Source organism: Ovis aries, chromosome 17 (assembly GCF_016772045.2).
Source record: "Ovis aries strain OAR_USU_Benz2616 breed Rambouillet chromosome 17, ARS-UI_Ramb_v3.0, whole genome shotgun sequence".
Classification (NCBI taxonomy): domain Eukaryota; kingdom Metazoa; phylum Chordata; class Mammalia; order Artiodactyla; family Bovidae; genus Ovis; species Ovis aries.
Genome location: NC_056070.1, coordinates 1,805,201 through 1,829,451, shown reverse-complemented (window position 1 = coordinate 1,829,451; position 24,251 = coordinate 1,805,201). Strand labels below are relative to the sequence as shown.

At 35.8% G+C, this 24,251-nt stretch overlaps 1 protein-coding gene across 2 annotated transcripts in view; it reads right to left on the bottom strand.

Annotated features, from left to right (window-relative positions):
• The window catches only part of TLL1 (tolloid like 1), a 389,207-nt gene that overhangs the window by 201,274 nt on the left and 163,682 nt on the right, over positions 1-24,251 (bottom strand). For both annotated transcript variants that reach the window (XM_060400908.1, XM_042234239.2), the window contains exons 6-7: positions 10,960-11,138; positions 4,187-4,292 (exon numbers count right to left, since the gene is read on the bottom strand). In XM_060400908.1, coding sequence (XP_060256891.1) covers positions 4,187-4,292; positions 10,960-11,138 — 285 coding nt within the window. The remainder of the gene's footprint in view (positions 1-4,186; positions 4,293-10,959; positions 11,139-24,251) is intronic.

Below are 24,251 nucleotides of genomic sequence, written 5' to 3'. Positions count from 1 at the left end.
ATTTCAGTTCTGCGTGTCATAAAGCAAATTCGCATTATTTTACATATGGTAATATATATATTTCAAAGCTACTTTCTCAATTTTGCCACCCTCTCCTTCCCTCAGTGTCTACAATCTGTTCTTTATGTCTGCATCTCCCTTGCTGTGCTGCAAATAGGTTCATCAGTATCATCCTTTCTAGACTACATATATATGCTTTAATATACAATATTTGTCTAACTTAATTCATTACTTCACTTTGTATAATAAGCTCTATTATTATAATAGGCTCTATAATGAGGCTCCATTGCATTAGATCTGACTCAAATGCAATAGTTTTATAGGTGAGTAATATTCCACTGTACCACAACTTCTTTATCCATTCATCTGTAGATAGACATCTATGTTGCAGCCATATCCCACCTATTGTAAATAGTGCTGTGATGAACACTGGGATTCATGTGTCTTTTTCAAGTATTTTTTCCTCAGTATATGCCCAGCAGTGAGATTGTTAGGTCATATGGTAGACTTATTCCTAGTTTTTTTTTTTTTTTTTTTAAGGAATCTCTGTGTGGTTCTCCATAGTGGCTGGATCAATTTACATTCCCACCAACACTGCAAGAGAGTTCCTTTTTCTCCATACCCTTTCTAACATTTATTGTTTGTAGATTTTTTTGATGATGGTTATTCTGACCAGTGTGAGATGATACTTCATTGTAGTTCTGATTTGCATTTCTCTAATAATGAGGGATGTTGAGCATCATCTTTTCATGTGTTTATTAGCCATCTGCATGTCTTCTTTGGAGAAATGTCCACTTTTTGATTGGTTTGTTTGTTTTTCTGGTTTTGAGCTGCATGAATAGGTTGCATAGAGACTAATCATTTGTCAGTAGTTTCATTTGCTATTATTTTCTCAAATTGAGGATTGTCTTTTCACACTATTTACAGTTACCTTCGCTGTGGAAAAGCATTTAGCTTAATTAGGTCTCATTTATTTATTTTTGATTTTACTTCCATTACTCTAGGAGGTGGATCAGAGAGGATCTTGCTGTGATTTATGTTAAAGTGTGTTTTGCCTATGTTTTCTTCTAAGAGTTTTATAGACTTTTGTTTTATATTTAGATCTTTAATCCATTTTGAGTTTATTTTTGTTAGGAAATGTTCTAATTTCATTCTTTTACATGTAGCTGTCTAGTTTTCCCAGCATCATGTGTTGAAGAGACTATCTTTTCTCCATCATATGTTCTTGCCTCCTTTGTTAAAGATAAGGTGCCTATAGCTGTGTGGGTTTGTCTATGGGCTTTCTACCTTTTCCATTGTTCTATATTTCTGTTTTTGTGCCAATACCATATTATCTTGGTGACTATAGCTTTGTAGTATATTCTGAAGTTGGGAAGGTTGATTCCATTTTTCTTTCTCAAGAATGACCTGGCTATATGGGGTCTTTTGTGTTTCCATACAAATTGTGAAATTTTTTGGTCTAGTTCTGTGTAATATACTAAAGGTAGTTTGATAAGGATTGCATTGAATCTGTAGATTGCTTTGGGTAATATAGTCATTTTCACAATATTGATTCTTCCAATCCAAGAACACAGTATATCTCTCCACCTGTTTGTGTCATCTTTGATTTCTTTCATTAGTGTCTTATAGTTTTTTGCATATAGGTCTTTTGTCTCTTTAGGTAGGTTTATTCCTAGATATTTTATCCTTTTTGTTGCAATGTAAATATAGCAATGATTTCTTGGATATGATACCCAAAGCATAGGATTGCATTTTTAATTAAAAGGCTTGTGCATAGCAAAGCAAACAATCAAAAGAATGAAAAAGAGATAAAATGTTCCCAACATATATATATATACACATCAGTTCAGTTCAGTCACTCAGTTGTGTCTGACTATTTGCAATCACATGGACTGCGGCATGCCAGGTTTCCCTTTCCATCACCAATTCCTGGAGTTTATTCAAACTCATGCCCATTGAGTCAGTGATGACATCCAACCATCTCTATATATCCATATGTGTGTATATATATATATATATATATATATATATATAGATCAGAATACACAAAGAAATCCTACAACTCAACAACAGAAAAATGAAGTAATCTGATGAAAAAATAGGCAGAAGATTTGAATATATATTTTTTCAAAGATGATATACAAATTGTCAAGCATAGAAAAATATTCTCAACATGACTAATCATGCAAATCAAAACCATAATGAGACATTATTTCATACCCATTAGGATGGTTACTATCTTGAAAAAACGGAAAAGAAAATATGTTGGTGAGGATATGGATAAATTGGAACACTTATACCCTGTTGATAGGTTTGCAAAATAGTGCAGTTTCTATGAAAAAATGGATTGAGGTTCTTCAAAAAACAATCATAGAACTACCATACATTCCAGCCATCTCACTTCTTTGTATATATCCAAAAGAAAGGAAAACAGGCTCTTGATATTCACATACACATGTTCATGGTAGCACTATTCACAGTAGCCGAGAGGTGAAAGCAACTCAGATATCCATGAACAAATGAATGAATAAACAAAGAGTCAATATATATCCAATGGAGTATTATTCAGCCTGAAAATGGAAGGAAATTTTGCTGCATGCTACAACATAGATGAACCTTAAGGATTTTATGCTAGGTAGAAAAAAACAACAGTCACAGAATGATAAATATTGTGTAATTTTACTTGGTACCTAAACTAGCCAAATTCACAGAAGCAGAAAGTAGAAAAGTGGTTATCAGAGGTTGGGGTGGGGGTGGGGAGAGTGGAGAGTTTAATGAATGGGTATAGGGTTTCAGGTTTGCAAGATGAAAAGTTTCTGGAGATCTGTTTCCTAACAATGTGAATGTACTTAATACTATTAAATTGTATATTTAAAAATAGATAATATGGTACATTTGATATTGTGTGTGTTAGTCACTCAGTTGTGTCCAACCCTTTGTGACCCCATGGACTGTAGCCCACCAGGCTCCTTTTTCCATGGGATTCTCCAGGCAAGAATACTGGAGTGGTTGGCCATTGATATTGAGATTTCTTTATTATGATAAAAAAACCTTTCAAATACTTTGAAGGTGGTGCCTGAGAACTGTGCCAAATATTTCCTCTCCTGTAATTTTTATTTCAATGTATGTATGAGTTAATAACCATCTTCTTTAAAATCAGAAAAAAAATATGTGAATTGGATCAATTCTTCTTACAGATACATACAGTTTCTTTCACTATAGTAATATAAGTTTATTTAGGAAAAGTGAATACTCAAATTTTGAAACAATAAGAACACTGATATGTCAAGGCTAGTTGTCATGCAACACCAAGGTAGGTTTAGGGGGTGACAAACTGCATGAATCTTGTGGTTTATGGAAAAGCAATCATTTACAGACATAAAAGGAGTACAGAATAAGGGAAAATGCGTGTTTCAGATTGAAACATTGCCTTTAAACATAAACATTAATGAGTTGTGAAATGCACATAATGATAAAAAAAGAATGAGTGGAATGGACATATGAGCGTAAAATGGGTATAAAATGGGAAAAAAGAGATGACTTAAACAGTTTCGTATTACTTACCTGGAAACTATTGCCTTGATGATAACTTCTTTAGAGTGAAATAGATCAAAACTCAAATTTATTACACTCTTAAAATTAGCATTCAGTCACTAACAAAATAATTCTAAGATTAGTAAATGGCAGAATTCTAAATTATATGAAGCAAAATATCTTTCTAAAATGTTTTCTGATAATTATTTTACTATAGCTGTTTTCAAGTACAATTAGTACTTGAGCAACAGAAAATATACAATAAAAACACAAGCCACAGAAAGAGTATAACATTCCAACACAACAACTGAGTTCTGTATTTGAAATGCCTAATTTCTATTAATAGTGCTTGCCAATTTAACATGCTGATTGGTTTGGTAATTATTTCAATTGAACTTTTGTATGATTAGTAATATTAAATAATTTAAATAATTCATACCATTTAAATTTTTACTTTGAATATATTTTGATAAGAAATGTGTTTTTAAAATCTTAAATGCCTGGTGTTGGCTATCAACACCAAGCAAGTATTTTTTGTACTCTACAGCAGCAATATTTAAAAGTGGTTCTAGTTCTATGCTAAACCTATTTTGTGAGGAGCCACACAGAGGAAAGGAATTAAAAGTCAAGAGGTATAACCTGAGACTCCAACCTTGAGAAGGTGTTCCTAGCATAATGCATGATGCTGTCAAAATCATAGCTTTCTCCGAGCGAGTTCACTTCCCCAGGCTCCATCTTCAGAAAATTGTACTCTTGACCTAAGAATCAGGCACAGGAAACATTTCAGAAACCTCTTAACAGACAGAAAGGAGAACAGAAGAACCCTCCCAGTCCTCTAACTGCTCTCTACCGAAAGCTGATCACTGATCTTCATGACACTGCATTTACACACAAACACCCAAGTACACGCAAAAGAGGACAACCAGCGCCACTATGTGCACTTGAATATCAGCCTGAAAGAATATTAGTGAATTTCACACTGTTTGTGCAGTTCTCAAGGCAAGAATACTGAAGAGGTTTGCCATTCCCTTCTCTAGTGGACCACGTTTTGACTATGCCAAAGCCTTTGATTATGTGGATCACAACAAACTGTGGAAAATTCTTCAAGAGATGGGAATACCAGACAACCTTACTTGCTTCCTGAGAAATCTGTATGCAGGTCAAGAAGCACCAGTTAGAACCAGACGTGGAACAACAGACTGGTCCCAAGTTGGGAAAGGAGTATCTTAAGGTGTAAATTGTCACCCTGCTTATATAACTTATATGTAGAGTACATCATGTGAAATGCCAGGATAGATAGCACAAGCTGGAATCAAGACTGCCAGGAAAAAATATCATTAACCTCAGATATACAGGTGACACCACCCTTATGGCAGAAAGTGAAGAACTAAAGGGCTTCTTAAAGAAAGTGGAGAGGCGAGTGAAAAACTTGGCTTAAAACTCAGCATTCTGAAAACTAAGATCATGGCAACTGGTGCCATCACTTCATGGCAAATAGATGGGGAAAAAGTGGGAAAAGTGAGAGACTGTTTTTTCTGGGCTCCCAAATCACTGCAGATGGTGATCTCAGCCATGAAATTAAAAGACACTTACTCCTTGGAAGAAAAGCTGTGACCAACCTAGACAGCACATTAAAAAGCAAAGACATTACTTGGGCACAAAGGTTCATCTAGTCTAAGCTATGGTGTTTGCAGTAGTCATGTATGGATGTGAGAGTTGGACTATAAAGAAAGCTGAGCACCAAAGAATTGCTGCTTTTAAACTGTGGTGTTGGAGAAGACTCTTGAGAGTCCCTTGGACTGCAAGGAGGTCAAGCTAGGAAATCGGTTCAGTCCTGATTATTCATCGGAAAGACTGATGCTGAATCTGAAACTCCAATACTTTGGCCACCTGATGTGAAGAACTGACTCATTGGAAAAGACCCTGATGCTGGGAAAGATTGAAGGCAGGAGGAGAAGGGGACAACAGAAGATGAGATGGTTGGATGGCATCACTGACTCAGTGGACATGAGTTTTAGCAAGCTCCGGGAGTTGGTGATCAACCTGAAAGTCTGGCATGCTGCAGTCCATGGGGTCACAAAGAGTCGGACATGACTGAGCAACTGAACTGAACTGAATAAGTTAATTTTGTCAAAAAGGTAGATTACCAAAAGCATACTTTGGATTTTTCTTTGTATACCCTTTCACTTTCTCTTAATACTGTTTTTTTTAAAATGACTACATTTTTTTTTGCAGTATTGTGATTATAAAAGCTACACTTTTTACCAAATGAGTTTCCCACTCTCTCTTATGACTCTATTGGCCTAGACAAATAAATCTTCCTACTTGTATTAGATGATTTCTATGAAACAATGGGAAATATTATATGTTGTATATACACGCATTTCAAGTGTTTGCTGTGTGACTTTGTCACTAACGATGAAATAACAACAGAACGTTTCACTCAAAGCTCAAACAAGATTTTCTTTGATGAAAAGGAAGCTCTAATCAGAAGGCTTTTTAGAAGAACATGCTTCAGGATTTAATTTTTCTTTTTTACTTTTCATGACTGCCATTTTAACTTATGGACATCTTCACATTAATATATTTCTCAACTGCCTCTTTGTATCTGTATTATAATATTATTTCTTGAAATCTGAAAAGAACATAGCATTAAATGTCTAGACCTACATTAGTGGTTCCAGAAATGTTTCCTCAGATAGAGTTTAGGTTTCACTAATCCATTTTTCACAATTTCAGCACCCAAAGAAGGCTGTTTTTATGGCTCAGTCTGAAACATCTAAATGTAAAGTTGAGGTATTAGGATTCCAAATTCAAGGTTAGAGTTCAGAACAGAACTATTACAATGTTTATGCAACTATTTAAATTTTATTCCAATTGTTATATTATTACTAAATCTGAAAATATCAGATTAAAAAGTTTCCCAAAAGCTAATAAAGAAACTGAGTGATGTACAGAGCATAAGATCTTCCATACGGGTGATGGGAAGACTGACATAGTTAGCTCAGTTCAGTCGCTCAGTCCTGTCCAACTCTGCGACCCCATGGACTGCAGCACGCCAGGCTTCCCTGCCCAACACAAACTCCTGGAGCTTACTCAGACTCATGTCCATAGGGTCGGTGATGCCATCCAACCATCCCATCCTCTGTCATCACCTTCTCCTCCCACCTTCAATCTTTCCCAGCAACAGGGTCTTTCCAATGAGTTAGTTCTTTGCACCAGGTGGCCAAAATATTGGAGTTTCAGCTTTAGCATCAGTCTTTCCAATGGATATTCAGGACTGATTTCCTTTAGGATAGATTAGTTCGATCTCCTTGCAGTCCAAAGGACTCTCAAGAGTTTTCTCCAACACCATAGTTCAAAAGCATCAGTTATTCTGTGCTAAGCTTTCTTTATAGTTCAACTCTCACATCCATGCATGACTACTAGAAAAACCATAGCCTTGACTAGACGGACCTTTGTCAGCAAAGTGATGTCTCTGCTTTTTAATGTGCTGTCTAGGTTGGTCACAGCTTTTCTTCCAAGGAGAAAGCATCTTTTAATTTCATGGTTGCAGTCACCATCTGCAGTGATTTTGGAGCCCCCCCAAATCACTTAAGCATTAAAGATGAAACAATCAGCCTTAAGTTGTAGAACCTGTAGCCCAGAGTAAAGTGTTTTGTGCTTAGTCACTTCAGTCATTTCCAATTCTCTCTGACCCTATGGACCATGGTCTGCCAGGCTCCTCTGTACATGGGATTCTCCAGGCAAGAATACTGGAGTTGGTTGCCATTTCCTTCTCTAAAAAAGTGTTTTAGTTAACCTTTACAATGAATTCACACATTAAATAGTTTTCAGTGAACTAACAGACCAAATAGTGAGATACATGTTCCAGAAATCTCTGCGGCTATTATTACTCTTCTCAGGAAATAATTTACATTGTCTTTAACCTGATAGAAGAAAGTGTTATAACTCTACCCTTCATTAAAAAATAGTAAGTATATTTTAGTATATCCAATTCTAAGTATGATGTTTATAAAGCTATGGAGCTGATTTTATTTATTTTAACCTGTAATCTACTGGATATGTCAACTTCCAAGCACAATATGTGAATATACTCCTTAAGTAAAGCAAAATGTTTCATGAAAATTTCTGAAAGTGGAACATGAAGCAACTTTGGTAATACCTTCTGAAGCATATAATTGAGCATTTACCACATATATGACATAATGGCTAAAAAGAACACAGCCATATATGGACTCTGTAAAGAAAATTAGACTTATTTTATGAAAGAAGGGAAAAGCAAATCAGAGATACAGAGCACCAGCAAAACTCATCCTAAACATTTTTTTTTAATGAGAAGCCTCATTCTTGAAGGCCTGTTCTAAAATGGCTTAAAACTAATCTAAAAGTAATCCAATCCTTGTACAAAATTGGCTCCTATCATACATAGCCACTAATTTTGCATATGAATGTAAAGCTAAAGTTGACACTTACTAGACATTGCCCTAGAATAACACTTGATCTTAAGTTTCTGAGTAAGACACAGATCTGTTGAAAGTTATTCTCCAACATGAATTCTTTCATATTAGAATTACAATCAGCCTTCAGTATCTGATAAGATTGGTTCTAGGAACCTCTTGGATACCAAAATTTGTGGATGCTTAAGTCCTTTATATAAAATGGTTTAGTACAATGAATAAATTTTGATTCAAAGATTGGTTGAATCTATGGATGCAAAACCCTATAAATACAGAGGGCCAAGGGTTCATACATACAAATTATTGCAAGTGAATGAGGAAAGTGAGAATAGTCATATGCCGAGAATATTGTTGAATCCAAAAAGGGGTGACAAAATGTGCACAGAGTTCCAAATACTCAGAACATCTCACTAAATAAATTACTCTTTTCCATTAACCTGAATAGTGACTCAACAACAATAAAAAAGAAAAACCATAATTAGTTTAGCACTATGTTAAGTATTATATATTTATATGCTTTTTATACATTTCTTGCTTGTTGTAGGTATGTAAATTTATGTTGAATCAGAGTCCTAATTTTAAGAGCAAGAAACATTCTTGAAAGTTACTTTCTTTATAAGTTATTTTGTCAACATAATAGAGGAAACTTAATAACTGTGGTTAATAGAAAACTTTTTCTCATTTAATTGGTAGTTGGAGTAATCATCAGAAATACTATTTCCTCTTTGTCTCCCAGTGATAAAAAAAAGTATTAGATGAACGTGATAGCTGCTGAGGAGTTAAAGAGTCTTCCATATTGAGAGTAGAGATTTTATTTACTTCTCTTTCAATACTACAGAATACTTCTTTTTCTTGAAATGATCTCTTCCCTGTAACATTGCACCAATTGATTTTTCTCCTACCCCTTAGACCAAACTTAATCTTTTGAGAGATTTTTCTCAAACTGAACGTAAATGGTGGTATTCCCCATATTCTACCTGAAATCTTATTTCCTTCTTTCTCCAACATTTTCCTAAACAGTCAAATCCTGTATCAAATTCCTTTCTAGATATGTCCTAAAGTCTAGATTCGGCTTTCCTTTGTCTGCTAAATATCTCTACTTCAATTATCTAAAGGCTTCTCAAACTCAAACATATGCTAAATGAAATTATTATTTGTCTTTTCCCTCTTAAAAGTATGTTGCTTTTTGTTTTATCCATATTTCTTAGCTTACTTCATTTGATGGTGCTGCCACTCACCCTGTTGCCTAAAAAATAAAACTTTGAAGATCTTCCTTCATATAGTGCTTCTCTTAAAATATTTTTGAAATATTATTTCCTTATCTTCTTGGTCTACACCACCCTAACTGAGGACTCAGTCACCTCTGATAGACTACTCATTTAAGCTTCTAATAGGTTCATTCTCCCTACTCCCATATCCCCATTCTCAGTTAATAATCCCTATAAGCTGAAAGAAATCTCTTTCTATTTCTTTTAAATCTGAACTTGTTCTGCTTTCAATCCTTTGATTATTCTCCAGTAGCTAGAGGATAAAATCTCTAGGATAAAAGCCAGGATAAATTTCCTGGCTTCTTATAGAAAATCCCTATGATCTAATCCCCTTTGGTAATTACCAACTAATCTCCCACTTGTAACTTACCATGCAGCCCTATGAGCAGATGAAAATAATCTAATTATCTGTAATTGTAGCTTTGATCATGATCCTTTTTCTTTTTTTCAGTTAGATATACCATCACTCTTTTCTGCACTTAGAAACCCTTTACTTCTAAATTTCAGTTCTTTTGTGACATCTCCCGACTTGCTAAAGCACATTTTGTCACACCTTGCTTGGACTGACAGTATTCTCAACATATGACTATTCTCATTTTCTCACTTGTTTAGAATATTTGTATATATATAGACATAGCTACACTAAGCTCTGTAATTTTCATGAAGTATCTCCAATATCTAATAATGCCTCAATACAAATATGTTGTGAGTGACTAAATAGATCAATGCTGCTAATCACAGGAAATTCTTAGGAATTCAATGTTTGTATTAATAACTTAAAACTGGCTATGAATAAGAAAATAACACATAGCTTGCAATGCAGGAGATGCAGGTTTGATCACTGGGTTAGGAAGATCCCTTGGAGAAGGAAATGACAACTCACTCCAATATTCTTGCCTGAGAAATCCCAAGGACAGAGGAGCCTGGTGAGCTATATAGCTCATGGCGTTGCAAAAACGGTAAAAAAACAACTTAGCAACCAAACAACAATGCGTGAAATATGCACAATCTTATAAAACAATTCTAAACAATAGGGTTTTTCTTTTGGCAATTGAAATTTGCTTATTTTTATGAATTTATGAAAGGTAAAACAAATACAAAACTATAAATGAGGTTATTATCACACATCAACTGTCAGAGGAAATTAAATTTAAATACATATTAACTACTGAACTACTGACACTTGCAACATTCTTAAGAATTTGTCTTTAGGGTAGTCAAGATTAAGAGAAAGTCTCAAGAAAATATTTGGGCTATCCTGAAAATGTCTTACTTTGTGGAATTTTCTCATGAAACTGTCTGTGGTATAATATAGATTTTTATGGTAGCAGCACATTTTGTGACAAACTCTGGACCCTTTTTAAATCCCAACAACATAAATTATAGAACTAAGGATAGAAAATGCTTTTTGAAAATTTAACAATATTAATTTATGGTTCACCATTTTTTTTGAAAGAACCAGAGATATAAAGTAGATAAATCTTAAGAAAAAAATGCAAATCTAAAAACTGCATAAGATCATTTGATTTGCAGGAACAAATCAGCACCATAATAGGTATTTTTTAATCAAGGAAAACGTTGAGCCACAATATCAACAAAACAATTCACATTTTGTAAGAAATTAAAATGTAAACAGCACAATCCTATTAAAAGATGTTTAGTCAATCTCAAATCCGACACCCTGTACAGCCCCTCACCTGGCTGGATGTTTTCCCGTATGATAGTCACATGGTTATCTCTGTCTGGCCGCGTGTGCTCATGCCAAAAGCCTATCACATGGCCCAGTTCATGAACAACGATTCCAAATTTATCACAGTTCTTGCCAATAGAGATTGCCTGAGGCCCATTTCCACGCCGACCTACATAGGAGCAGCATCTGGAATAAAGCAGAAAATGTGAATGGTGGTAAACAGGGTGATGACAAGTTAATTATAATAGGGTGAAAATTTGTTAAAGTTTCAGGTGAAATATAAAGTACAGCACAGTCAGAGGCAGAACAGTTTTTCACTGATGAACATAGCCAGTCTCTAGTAATCCTGGTAAATGCATATGCCAGTCTCTAAATAATCAACTGCAGTGCATTTGTACTAATTCATATATTAGAAGATGTTGGAGATGTGCCTTAAATCATTTTTAGGAGTATTTAGAAGATAATAAGATAATAAAATACTTATGATGGTGATTAATGGCTATTATACATATAGTTAAACTCAAGACTTCAATTCACATTTAGTTCTAATACAATTTTTGGTCTCCACAACCCATGTAAATCATTTAGGTTGGTTATCTAGCAATAATACATTATTTCACTATTAAGCATAAAAACAAACTTTATTTTTTTACTTTGAGAAAAACAATTAAATTTGTGAAAAATGTTGGTTAATTTAAAGATGAATATTTCTCCTCCTTATGGGAAAACTTTTTAAAAAGGAAAACTTTTAAAAGAAGTCAATACAGGAAAATTAATTTCAAGAGGCAAATTACCTAGGGTTAATGGTTGACTGGTGAAGAAAAATCAATCAATAATCAAATGGTCAGGTAAAGTTTGATGTGGTTAGTCCATTTCACCTTCTGAAAGAATATCTTGAACTGTCAGAATATGAACTATCCAGAGTATTCTCCTGAAAATGTTCCTCAACTTACTGATATTTATACATATTCAATGACACTCTTCTACTCAAAACGCAGAAATTCCATTGTGTGTGTGCATACATGAAACGTGTCAGTGTGTGTGAAAGAGAGTGTACACACGTTCAGGCGTGGACGCATAAGGACACTGACTCTAAAATAGTTTTAAATGTACAATAATACAGTAACTACAACTAGAGCTATCAGTAAAATTACACTTAAAACTTCAACAATTAGGGTTTACATTAAAATAGCTTATCTAAGAGCCACCCCTCCAGAGAGCAATACAGGAAGTAAATAATTGGGCTTGAATAGATGGGGGTTATGATGTGCCAGACACCAAAACCTTTTTCTTTTTTTTTAAGTTAAGAGAGGAAATTTTTCAAAATTAATTTGCCAAAATATTATAAAATGCACATCATTAAGCTCACTTTTCAGAGAAAGAACATTTCAGTCTTTTTGAGTGTTACAAATATTTATCAGTCCTATTATTTCTGTAGGCTTTAAATGATTAAATGTCTTACCTTATTCCATAGTTGCTGTTCAGTCACTAAGTCATGTCCAGCTCTTTGCAGTCCCATGGACTGTAGCATGCCAATCTCCTCTGTCCTCCACTGTCTCCTGGAGTTTGCTCAAATTCATGCTCATTGATGCTATCTAAACATCTTATCCTCTGAAACACCTTCTTCTTTTGCCTTCATTCTTTTCAGCATTAGGTCTTTTTCAATGCATCAGTTTTTCGCATCAGTGGCCAAAGTATTCGAGCTTCAACTTCAGCATCAGTCTTTCCAATGAATATTCAGGGTTGGTTTTCTTTAGGATTGACTTGTTTGATCTCCTTGCAATGCAAAGGACTCTCAAGAGTTTTCTCCAGTACCGCAATTCAGTTTTTGGTGCTCAGCATTCTTTTTGGCCCAACTATCACATCTGTTCATAGATAAACCTTAATTTTGACTCTACAGACCTTCGTTGGCAAAGTGAAGTCTCTACTTTTTATTACACTATCTAGGTTTGCCATAGCTTTCCTTCCAAGGAGCAAATGTCTTCTGATTTCACGGCTGTGGTCACAATCCATAGTGATTTTGGAGCCACAGAAAATAAAATCTGTCACTGCATTCAGTTTTTCCCCTTCTATTTGCCATGATCTTAGTTTGCCATGATCTTAGTTTTTTCAAGTTGAGTTTCAAGCCAGCTTTTTCACTTTCCTTTTTCACCCTCATCAGGAGGCTCTTTAGTTCCTCAAAATTTTCTGCCATTAGAGTGATATCATCTGCACATCTGAGGTTGTTGATATTTCTCCCAGCAATCTTGATTCCAGCTTGTGATTCATACACCCTGGCATTTCGCATGATGTAGTCTGAAGATAAGTTAAATAAACAGGGTGACAATATACAGACTTGCTGTACTTCTTTACCCATTTTGAGTGGGCCAGTTGTTCAGTCCAATTCTAAGTGTTGTGTCTTACCTGCATACAAGTTTCTCCAGGAGACAGGTAAGATGGTCTGGTCTTACTTCATCTCTTTAAGAATTTTCTGTAGTTTGTTGTGATCCCCATGATCAAAGGCTTTAACATAGTCAATGATGCAGAAATAGATGTTTTGCTGGAACTCCCTTGCTTTCTTCAGGATCCAGTGAATGTTTGCAATTTGATCTCTGTGTTTCCTCTGTCCCTTTGAAAACCCAGCTTGTAGATCTGGAAGTTATTGGTTCACATACTGCTGAAGCCTAGCGTGAAGGATTTTGACGGTAACCTTGCTAGCATGTAAAATGAGCCTTAATTGTATGGTAGTTGGAACATTCTTTGGCATTTCACTTCTTTGAGATTGGAATGAAAATTGTCCTTTTCAGGTCCAGTGACCACTGTTGAGCTTTCCAAATTTGCTGCCATATTGAGTGTAGCACTTTAACAGAATCACCTTAACAGCATCACTTTTAGGACTTTAAATAGTTCAGCTAGAATTCTGTCACTGTGACAGAATGAAGTAATGCTTCATAAGGCATACTTGAATTCACATTCCACAAATCTAACTCTAGGGAAATAACCATATCATCGTGGTTATCCAGGTCATTAAGAAATTTCTTGCATAGTTCTATGTATTCTTGTCATCTCTTCTTAATCTCTTCTCCTTCTGTTAGGTCCTTAACATTTCTGTATTTCATTGTGTCCATCCCTGCATGGAATATTCTTTTCAGTTCAGTTCAGTTGCTCAGTCGTGTCTGACTCTTTATGACCCCATGAACTGCAGCACGCCAGGTCTCCCTGTCCATCACCAACTCCCAGAGTCCACCCAAACCCATGTCCATCAAGTCGGTGATGCCATCCAACCATCTCATCTTCTGTTGTCCCCTTCTGATCCTGCCCTCAATCTTTCCCGGCACCAGGGTCTTTTCCAATGAGTCAGCTCTTCACACCAGGTGGCCAAAGTATTGGAGTTTCAGCTTCAACATCAGTCCTTTCAATGAACACCCAGGACTGATTTCCTTTAGGATGGAGTAGTTGGATCTCGTTGTAGTCCAAGGGACTCTCAACAGTCTTCTCCAACATCACAGTTCAAAAACATCAGTTCTTTGGCACTCAGCTTTCTTTATAGTCCAACTCTCACATCCATACATGACCACTGGAAAAACCATAGCCTTGAAGAGACAGAATTTTGTTGACAAAGTAATGTCTCTGCTTTTCAATATGCTGTCTAGTTTGATCATAACTTCTTTCCTTCCAAGGAGTAAGTGTCTTTTAATTTCATGGGTGCGAATCACCATCTGCAGTGATTTTGGAGCCCAGAAAAATAAAGTCAGCCACTGTTTCCACTGTTTCCCCATCTATTTGCCATGAAGTGATGGGACCAGATGCCATGATCTTAATTTTCTGAATGTTGAGCTTTAAACCAACTTTTTCACTCTCCACTTTCACTTTCATCAAGAGGCTCTTTAGCTCTTCTGCACTTTCTGCCATAAGGGTGGTGTCATACGCATATCTGAGGTTATTGATATTTCTCCTGGCAATCTTGATTCCAGCTTGTGCTTCCTCCAGCCCAGTGTTTCTCATGATGTACTCTGCATATAAGTTAAATAAGCAGGGTGACAATATACAGCCTTGATGTACTCCTTTTCCTATTTGGAACCAGTCTGTTGTTCCATGTCCTGTTCTAACTGTTGCTTCCTGACCTGCATACAGATTCCTCAGGAGGCAGATCAGGTGTTCTGGTATTTCCATCTCCTTGAGAATTTTCCACAGTTTATTATGGTCCACACAGTCAAAGGCTTTGGCATAGTCAATAAAGCAGAAATAGATGTTTTTCTGGAACTCTCTTGCTTTTCCATGATCCAGCAGATGTTGGCAATTTGATCTCTGGTTCCTCTGTCTTTTCTAAAACCAGCTTGAACATCTGGAAGTTCATGGTTCACATATTGCTGAAGCCTGGCTTGGAGAATTTTGAGCATTACTTTACTAGCATGTGAGATGAGTGCAATTGTGCAGTAGTGTGAGCATTCTTTGGCTTTGCCTTTCTTTGGGATTGGAATGAAAACTGACTTTTTCCAGTCCTGTGGCCACTGCTGAGTTTTCCAAATTTGCTGGCATATTGAGTGCAGCATTTTCATAGCATCATCTTTCAGGATATGAAATAGCTCAACAGAAATTCTATCACGTGCACTAGCTTTGTTCATAGTGATGCTTTCTAAGGCCCACTTGACTTCACATTCCAAGATGTCTGGCTCTAGGTGAGTGATCACACCATCATAATTTTCTGGGTCATGAAGATCTTTTTTGTACAGTTCTTCTGTGTATTCTTTTAACATCTCCAGTTTTCTTGAAGAGATCTCTGGTCTGTCCCATTCTATTATTTGTCTCTATTTCTTTGCATTGTTCATTTAAAAAGACCTTCCTATCTCTCCTTGCTATTCTCTGGCACTCTGCATTTAGTTGGGTATATTTTTGCCTTTTTTCCTTGACAGTTACAAGTAGTAATTCAACTTATTATTTATGTATCTATTATAACAGCTAATTATGCATACTAAATCGATAATAGAAAGAAAAGTGAGGTAAGTGGTAGGGGAAAAAAAATCAAGAAATTGTATTTTTGCTCCCAGTTAGATTTTTTAGTAGCACATTTTAATTTATACCTACATAGGCAGCTCAGATGGTAAGGAATCTGCCTGCAATGCAGGTTTGATCCCTGGGTCAGGAACATCCACTGTAGAAGGGAATGGCAAACCAACTTAGTATTCTTGCCTGGAGAATCTCATGAACAGAGAGTTACTTGGTAGGCGACAGTCAATGGGGTTGCAAAGAGTCGGACATGACTGAGCGACTAAGCATACACACATAGTTATTTACTATGTACTGAAATAGTAAAATATTAGATGTATCAAAATTTGCAAATTTTAGGGAGATTTAAACTGAAACATTTGGTACCATGAAACAATGATAATAAAACTGAAATATCCAAGGATCATACAGCAACTAAATTACCTACATTGAGTCAGTTTTGCTGGTTGTCAGGAGAGAAAATATTTTGCAAATCAAAATCCAGGAGACAGTCAAGCAATGAAGTTGATTTTTTAAATCTAAAATGGTCAATTCTTTTAATCTGAAACATCTTTTATTAGCATAACTTTACCCATAACAATTTCTAATAAATAAAATGAGGTTTCATAACAGAAAGCAAAAATACATTTCACACTGGCTTTTACAATGGTCCTGTGAAGAATCGGAAATGCATTGGTTTAGGAACAGAAGAATTCTAGATTCTCAGATGACTAAATAGCTAAATATATGCACATACAATTATGTATGACATGACAGGTTTATAAAAACATGGCTTTAACTTGTCTTAGTTTCTTTCTAACGTAATCCAGATTTCATGCTGTTTTCTTGTACACAGCTTTTGATTTTTTTATTTCAAATTTCAGTTTTCCTTTTAAAGCTTAGCCATTATAAGATCTACTTACCCTCTTAGAAAACTTTCACCACCTTTCAAAAAGCCCACTAAGCCATAGAGAGTAAGAAGGTAACTCAAAACCCGGTATTCTCTACTTTGACCTCAGACTGGTGGAGCAAAGTCAGTAAGTACAAAGAAAGTTCTCTATAAGCTTTATGCCTTCCTCACAGCAGTCTCTTCTTGGCATAGATATAATTTTTAAATGTCCAGTCAGATTACTTCTGTCCTGAATATTATCCAATGAGTGTATTATAAATTGTGTCAACATTTAAAAATTATTGACTATTACCCCCCTCTAGGAGATTATTATACATCTCTACCCTGCTGACTGGGCTTAGTCATGTAACTTGCTCTGGACAATGTCATGTGAGCACAAACTTTTTTTGTGTCTTCTCTAGAGAGAATTTTTAAGAGCAAATATGGTTGACTAAATTGTTTCTATTCTTTCTGCTACAATTGCAATGTTCCAAGAAGAGGCTTCTCCATCGGACTGGACACTGTATTAAACCCTCTGCAGTGAGCTACAGGCAAACAGTGGCAGATATACAATAAGAGTAAGGAGTAAGTGTTTTTTGCTCTAGTCACTGAGATTTGGGAGCTGTTAACTCATCATAAGGGCTTACCTGGTGGCTCAAACAGTACAGGATGAGCCTGTCAATGCAGGAGACTTGGGCTCAATCCTTGAGTCAAGAAGATCCCCTGGAGAAGGGAATGGCAACACACTCCAGCATTTTTGCCTGGAGAATTCCAGGGACAGAGGAGCCTGGTGAGCTGCAGTCCATGGTGTCGTAAAGAGTTGGATACAACTGAGCCTCTAACACTTTCAGTTTTCAGTTTCATCACATCATAAATTGCCTAAGCTGACTGATACAGGCTATCTATTTTGCTCAGAGGGAAATCTAAAGTATATGTATATATATATATACCCATAAGATAATACACAATCTTCACATATAAGTATCTTATTATATATGTTGTTGTTTAGTTACTCAGAAATATCCGACTCTTTGCAACCCCATGGAATGCAGCATACCAGGCTTCCCTGTCCTTCAGCATCTCCCGGAGCTTGCTCAAACTCTTGTCAATTGAGTTGGTGATGCCATCCAACAATCTCATCCTCAGTCGTCTCCTTCTCCTCCTGCCTTCAATCTTTCCCAGCATCAGGGTCTTTTCCAATGAGTCAGTTCTTCCCATTAGGTGGCCAAAGTATTGGAGCTTCAGCCGCCTCATCAGTCCCTCCAGTGAATATTCTGGATTGATTGCCTTTAGGATTGACTGGTTTGATCTCCTTGCTGTCCAAGGGACTCTCAAGAGTTTTCTTATTCTTCATATCTCATCTCATATTAGTATCCCTGTCACTCCTCTTGAGCCATGAAGCTTCCTTGCTGTGTCCTGAGCATGCAGATTTACTCTTACTTCAGCGTCTTTTTACAGTCTATTCTTTTGTCAGGAACTCTGTTTCTCAGATATCCAAATGGCTTGTTTCCTCAACTTTTTCAACTTCTATACAAATACCTTTCCATCCCACTTTCACTATACTTTTCCTTTGGTCCTAGAATTTATTGTCTATTAATATATTTCATATTTCATTTATGTTCATAGGTGTTTTGCCTGCATACAAAAAATGTAAGCTTTTTTTGGGCAGAAAACCTATTTTGTTCACTGTTTTGGTCACTGCCAAAATGCAAGCTCCTAGAATACAGCCTGGCACATAATAGAGCTCAATAGACACAGAGAACAGATTGTTGGTTGCCAGAGGCAAGAGCTGAGGGTGGGTGAAATGGGTAAGATGTAGTCAGAGGTACACACTTCAGTTATTCCTGAGGATGTAATGTACAGCGTGGTGACAAAAGTTGACAATACCATATCATATATTTAAAAGTTGCTAAGAGAGTAGATCTTAAAAGTTCTCATCACTACAATAACAACAAAATGTGTAAACTATACACAAATCTAAAAGCATGTTACACACTTAAAACAATATGTTATATGTCAATTATTAACATATCTCAATGCAACTGGAAAAAATAAAAGGTCAAAACAATGATAATAAATAAATATTTATTGAAAGAACAGAGCCCCAAAGTGCAGGACAGAGCTTAGACTCTAATAGTTAGGAGCAAGCATCCTTAGAAGTCATGGAAATGCTCAAGGTAAATAATTCAACATGCTCTTGCTGAGATTCCTCCTTCAGTTTGTCTCTTCACCTTTTCTATTAGTCTAATTCTACAAATTCCTTCCAAAACTTAAAAAAAATAATTTCCTTATATAAATAATAATAAATTTGCTCCTATTGATTTCTGTTTAAGTTAGCCAGTCTTCATTGTTTGAGAATAAGAATCATGGCTAGCACACTTCCTCTGCCTAACTATAACTTCTTAGCATAGAGAACCCTGTAAGTGTCTGTTCAGTTGCTCCAGTCGTGTCCAACTCTCTGAGACCCCAGAATGTAGCCTGACTGGCTCCTCTGTCCATGGAATTATCCTGGAAAGAATATTGGTGTGGGTTGTGTTTTCCTCCTTTAAGGGATCTTCCCAACCAGGGATCAAACCCTTGTTTTCTGCCGCTCCTGCATTAGTGACAGATTCTTTACCTCTAAGCTACCTGGGAGAGCCAAGAAAACACCTTACACTCAATATTATAGGCCCCAAAGTTAGGATAAGTGACATGAAATGAGAATTCAATAGAAAAGGATGGGTAAGTGACTACTGCCATAATCTGAATAACCAAAATTACCAAAGAGAAATGCAATTAAAATACATAAAATCTAGAAAATAAGAAAATAAGTTAATTCTAAGTCTGATTGATTTTTGGCAATCATTAAAAATTAGCATATAATAATTGAAGGTAAAAATTCAGTTACATAAATCTCTGACTTACAAAGAATAAAATCAAACAACTTCTGTTTTAAAATGGTCTCACTTTTTTCTGATAATAATTAGGAATATTGTAAAATAGATAAACAACAAAGAAGGTAATAGATATTCACTGAAAAATATTTATTGCTCAGGTTAAACCTTTTGCCAATACAGAGATTAAAGCCTATGACCATTGTAGCTGAAGCAAATATATCATACATCTAGAAACATGCATATATATATATATATATACACACACACAGATATATAGAACATCATGTACAGTTATAATTCTTCTTAAAAATAGGAAATGCACTAGAGTTAAATGGTAAAAAGTTATGATTTCTACATTTTTCTTTTAAATATTTTATTATTTCCATACTTATTAATGGCTTGATACGGAATTAGATACCCAATAAATATTTATTGCATAAAAATTGACTGTAGCAGAATACTAAGGGAACTTTATGCTCTAAATTATATAGGCAATTCCATATTTAATAATGGGTTTCCCTGATGGCTCAGTGGGTTAAGAATATGCCTGCAATGAAGAAAACACAGGAGATGTGGGTTCAAGCCCTGGGACAGAATGATACCCTGGAGGAGGAAATGGCAACCCATTCCAGTATTCTTGTCTTGAAAATCCCATGGACACAGGAGCCTAGTGGGCTACAGTCCAAGGTGTTGCAGAGTCGGACATGAATGAGTGCAAGCACAGACAGATATTTAATAACTCCTCAACTCTTAACTTCCCTGGTTGGGAAGATCCCCTAGAGGAGGAAATGGCAACCCACTCCAGTATGGAGATTATTTCAGCTTTTATTTTTAAAATTTGCAAGAGTTACAAGTTGTCTGACTTAATAGGTAAACTCAGTCAAAGTGATGAAAATAAGAAGTAATAAGATGCATCTACTTTCTAAATTAAAGCAAACAGAGCAGACAAATGTTGCCATTCATATCAATGAATGGAGTGGGTTGCCATTTTCTTCTCCAATGTATGAAAGTGAAAAGTGAAAGTGAAGTCGCTCAGTTGTGTCCGACTCTTAGCGACCCCATGGACTGCAATACTAGGTATTGTTAAATGTGATACATTATATGTCACACCTCTTTTTTATAATTTAAATTTATTTATTTTAATTGGAGGCTAATTACTTCACATTTCTTATAAGAAAAAAGACCCATTACTGACTCCAGTAGAGCATTAAGTGTTTGACTCAAAATATATCTTATTTTAGATGTCTTTCACTATATTATGCAATATTAACTGTCAAACTCTTTCATAATTTAAGTTAACTTTTGTGAGCTATAAATGCAGCAGCAGCATGGTAAAATATCACTATTTCATGAAATTTTGGCCAATAATGGCAATTTCAAATAAAATTTAGAAGTCACAAAATGATTAGAATGATTAGTAGGCTCTGATCAACTTCAATAAAAAGTATCATCCTTCCTATCATTGAAAATAATAATACGGTATAAACTTTGAACTGGAAAATTAGCACCAAAGCAAACCACCAAAATGCAATGTTACTACCATAACAGTAACAAGAAAACTCAAGGGTCTAATTTCAAGAATGTAACTACAGATTTAAGTATCCTGAGGAAAGTCATAACTTCAGTTTCAAATCCCTAAATTACTGAATACATGTTTTTCTTTTTTTATTAATTAATTAATTAATTTATTATTATTATTTTTAAATTGTTATTTTTACTTTATTTTACTTTACAATACTGTATTGGTTTTGCCATACATTGACATGAACCCACCATGGGTGTACATGCGTTCCCAAACATGAATCCCCTCCCACCTCCCTCCCCATAACATCTCTCTGGGTCATCCCTGTGCACCAGCCCCAAGCATGCTGTATCCTGCATCGGACATAGACTGGCGATTCGATTCTTACATGATAGTATACATGTTACAATGCCATTCTCCCAAATCATCCCACCCTCTCCCTTTCCCTCTGAGTCCAAAAGTCCGCTATACACATCTCTGTCTTTTATGCATGTTTTTCAAAACCCCTTTAAATTCTTACATTGTTTTATTTTAGGATTACACACAATGAACTTCAGCTGACACGTAAATTTCTGACCCTTGCCTGATAGCCACCTCTAAAGCAGTGTGCTGGGTGTCATGGGGAGCACAGGTAAGCTCCCTGCCCTCATCACTGATGAAGGCAGACATCTGAGCCAACAGTGGGACTGGAGTTATGATAGCTGTTGTAGAGCAGAGTATCCCATGGATAGCTCAAAATGGGTGAGAGTGAAACATATGAAATAAGATAGCTTAGCAGGGTAAAACGAGTGAAATGGAAACCTTTGAAAAGAGCCAAATTAATAAAACAAAATGAGTATATATATATGAATTTGTTACAAACAGAAATTGATCAATAAAATAATTAAGTGGCACTTTGGATGTATTTATTTTACAAAATTGAAAGGTGGGTAAAGAAAAGATGTACTGATCTGAATATGTTGTATATTTAGAAATATGCAACCTGAGCTATATCCACTCCTATTAGATAACCGGAAGGAAGGAAGGAATGATAGTTTAGATTTAGACGTTTATTCCCTTGTAGCTCAGTCAGTAAAGAATCTATCTGCAATGTGGGAGACCCGGGATCAATTCCTGGGTCAGCAAGATCCACTGGAGAAGGAAATGGCCACCCACTCCAGTATTCTTGCTTGGAGAATCCCCATGGACAGAGGAGCCTGTCAGACTACAATCCATGGGGTTGCAAGAGTCGGACATGACTTAGCGACTAAACCATCATATATAAAGTATTAGAAGAGACTTCGAACATAATCAAAACTTATCAAGAATAAATAAAGTAACTTAGAAGAAAACACTGTGTAGATAATTCATAGGTAAAACATTAAGGCATTATCCAAAATAAACAGAAAAATAAAAATGTATCTTTTTCCTTAATGTCAATTAATAGGACCAAAATTAAAACCCATTACTTAATTCAAATGCTCTAGGAAAATATGATGAGACAAAGCCAGATGATGTAGTGCCCCCAATACCTAGTGAAATATATATATTTCCCAACCCAAGAACATATGTCATTAGGGCAAGAATTATTTCCTCCAAAGGATTTAAGCATTTTATTTAAATTCCCCATATGAACAATAATAGAAGGTATCAAATAGCTATAGCTGATTAGAGATAATTCCTCTTTATAGAAGAATTTCAGCTAAATGTAGAAAGAATAAAAGAAAACAATAACATGAGAAAATGACTATTTTCCAGTGATGGGAACTTAAAATTGAGGGGCGTGGCTGTCACCACTTGAATCCGCTGATAAATCTTAGCATCACTAAAGTGGTAGGTGCGGGAATATGTGCTTCTTGATGTGATGTGGTATAAAGTAGACAGCGTGCCCTACCAACTAATCTCAGCAAACAAACAAAAATGGAAACAATTTAAATACTCAAATATTTAAATATAAGTTCCAATTAACTGGATACACAGGGGGAAAGGGTCTCCCTGGTGGCTCAGACAGTAAAAGCATCTGGCTGCAATGCAGGAGACCCAGGTTCGATCCCTGGGTCAGGAAGATCCCCTGAAGAAGGAAATGGCAACTCATTCCAGTATTCTTGCCTGGGAAATCCTATGGATGGAGGAGCCTGGTGGGCTATACTCTGTGGGGTTGCAATGATTTGGAGTCAACTGACTGACTTCACTTTCACTTTTCACAAGGGGAAAGTGAAAATTTTCACAATGAAAAGTCTTTCTTACACTATACAGAATTGCTTGGAGGACTGCTATTACTGTAACTTGGCTAGATTATGGGATTTGTGAAGAGATGTGGTGGCAGAAGCAGCAGTGAATGCAAGCTGTCATAAATGTTACGTCCAAGAATCTAGATTTTATTCTCAGGCTGGCATTTCCCAAAATGTGTTCTGGGATACTGACCACATTCTTCACTATTAGAAGGATGAAGTGGCTGCTTCCATTTTAAAATAAGTTTAAGGGACACTGTATTCTATATTCCTTTAAACTGGCTGAATATTAGCAAGGTTTAACACACTACTTGTAGGAATACTTACTGAAATTTAACAAAGCATTTTCACAACTTACAGGATAGTTGTTGTGAAGAGAGTATTGTTATCATCCTATAAGAAGCAAATCTAGAAAACACCACTGTAGGTTGTTATAAACACTGAGGAATCTCAAAAACTGTAGCATTTTGCTCTAATTAGTACTTTTTGAAGATAATTCTAATGGTAGTTAGTTGATAAGACAGGAGAACAGTTGAAATAGACCAGATGTGAGAAGACAAAGGCATGAATGGACAAGAGGACTGACATGGAATAAAAGTGGAAACAAAAAGATATAGTGGATATCAACAGAAAACAATGCGTTGAAAACTGAAAATCACTGAAAACAAAACTGAGGTTTCTAACTCAGGTTAGTGGGCAATGCTATCATATATCTGGAACAGAAGGAAGGGCGGCTGCAGTGGTGGAGGGTGTGCAGAGGTCTGTGATCAAAGAATACATTTCTTTAAAATATACTATTGATTTATTCATAATTTTTTATGGGCAAAAGACTAAGCA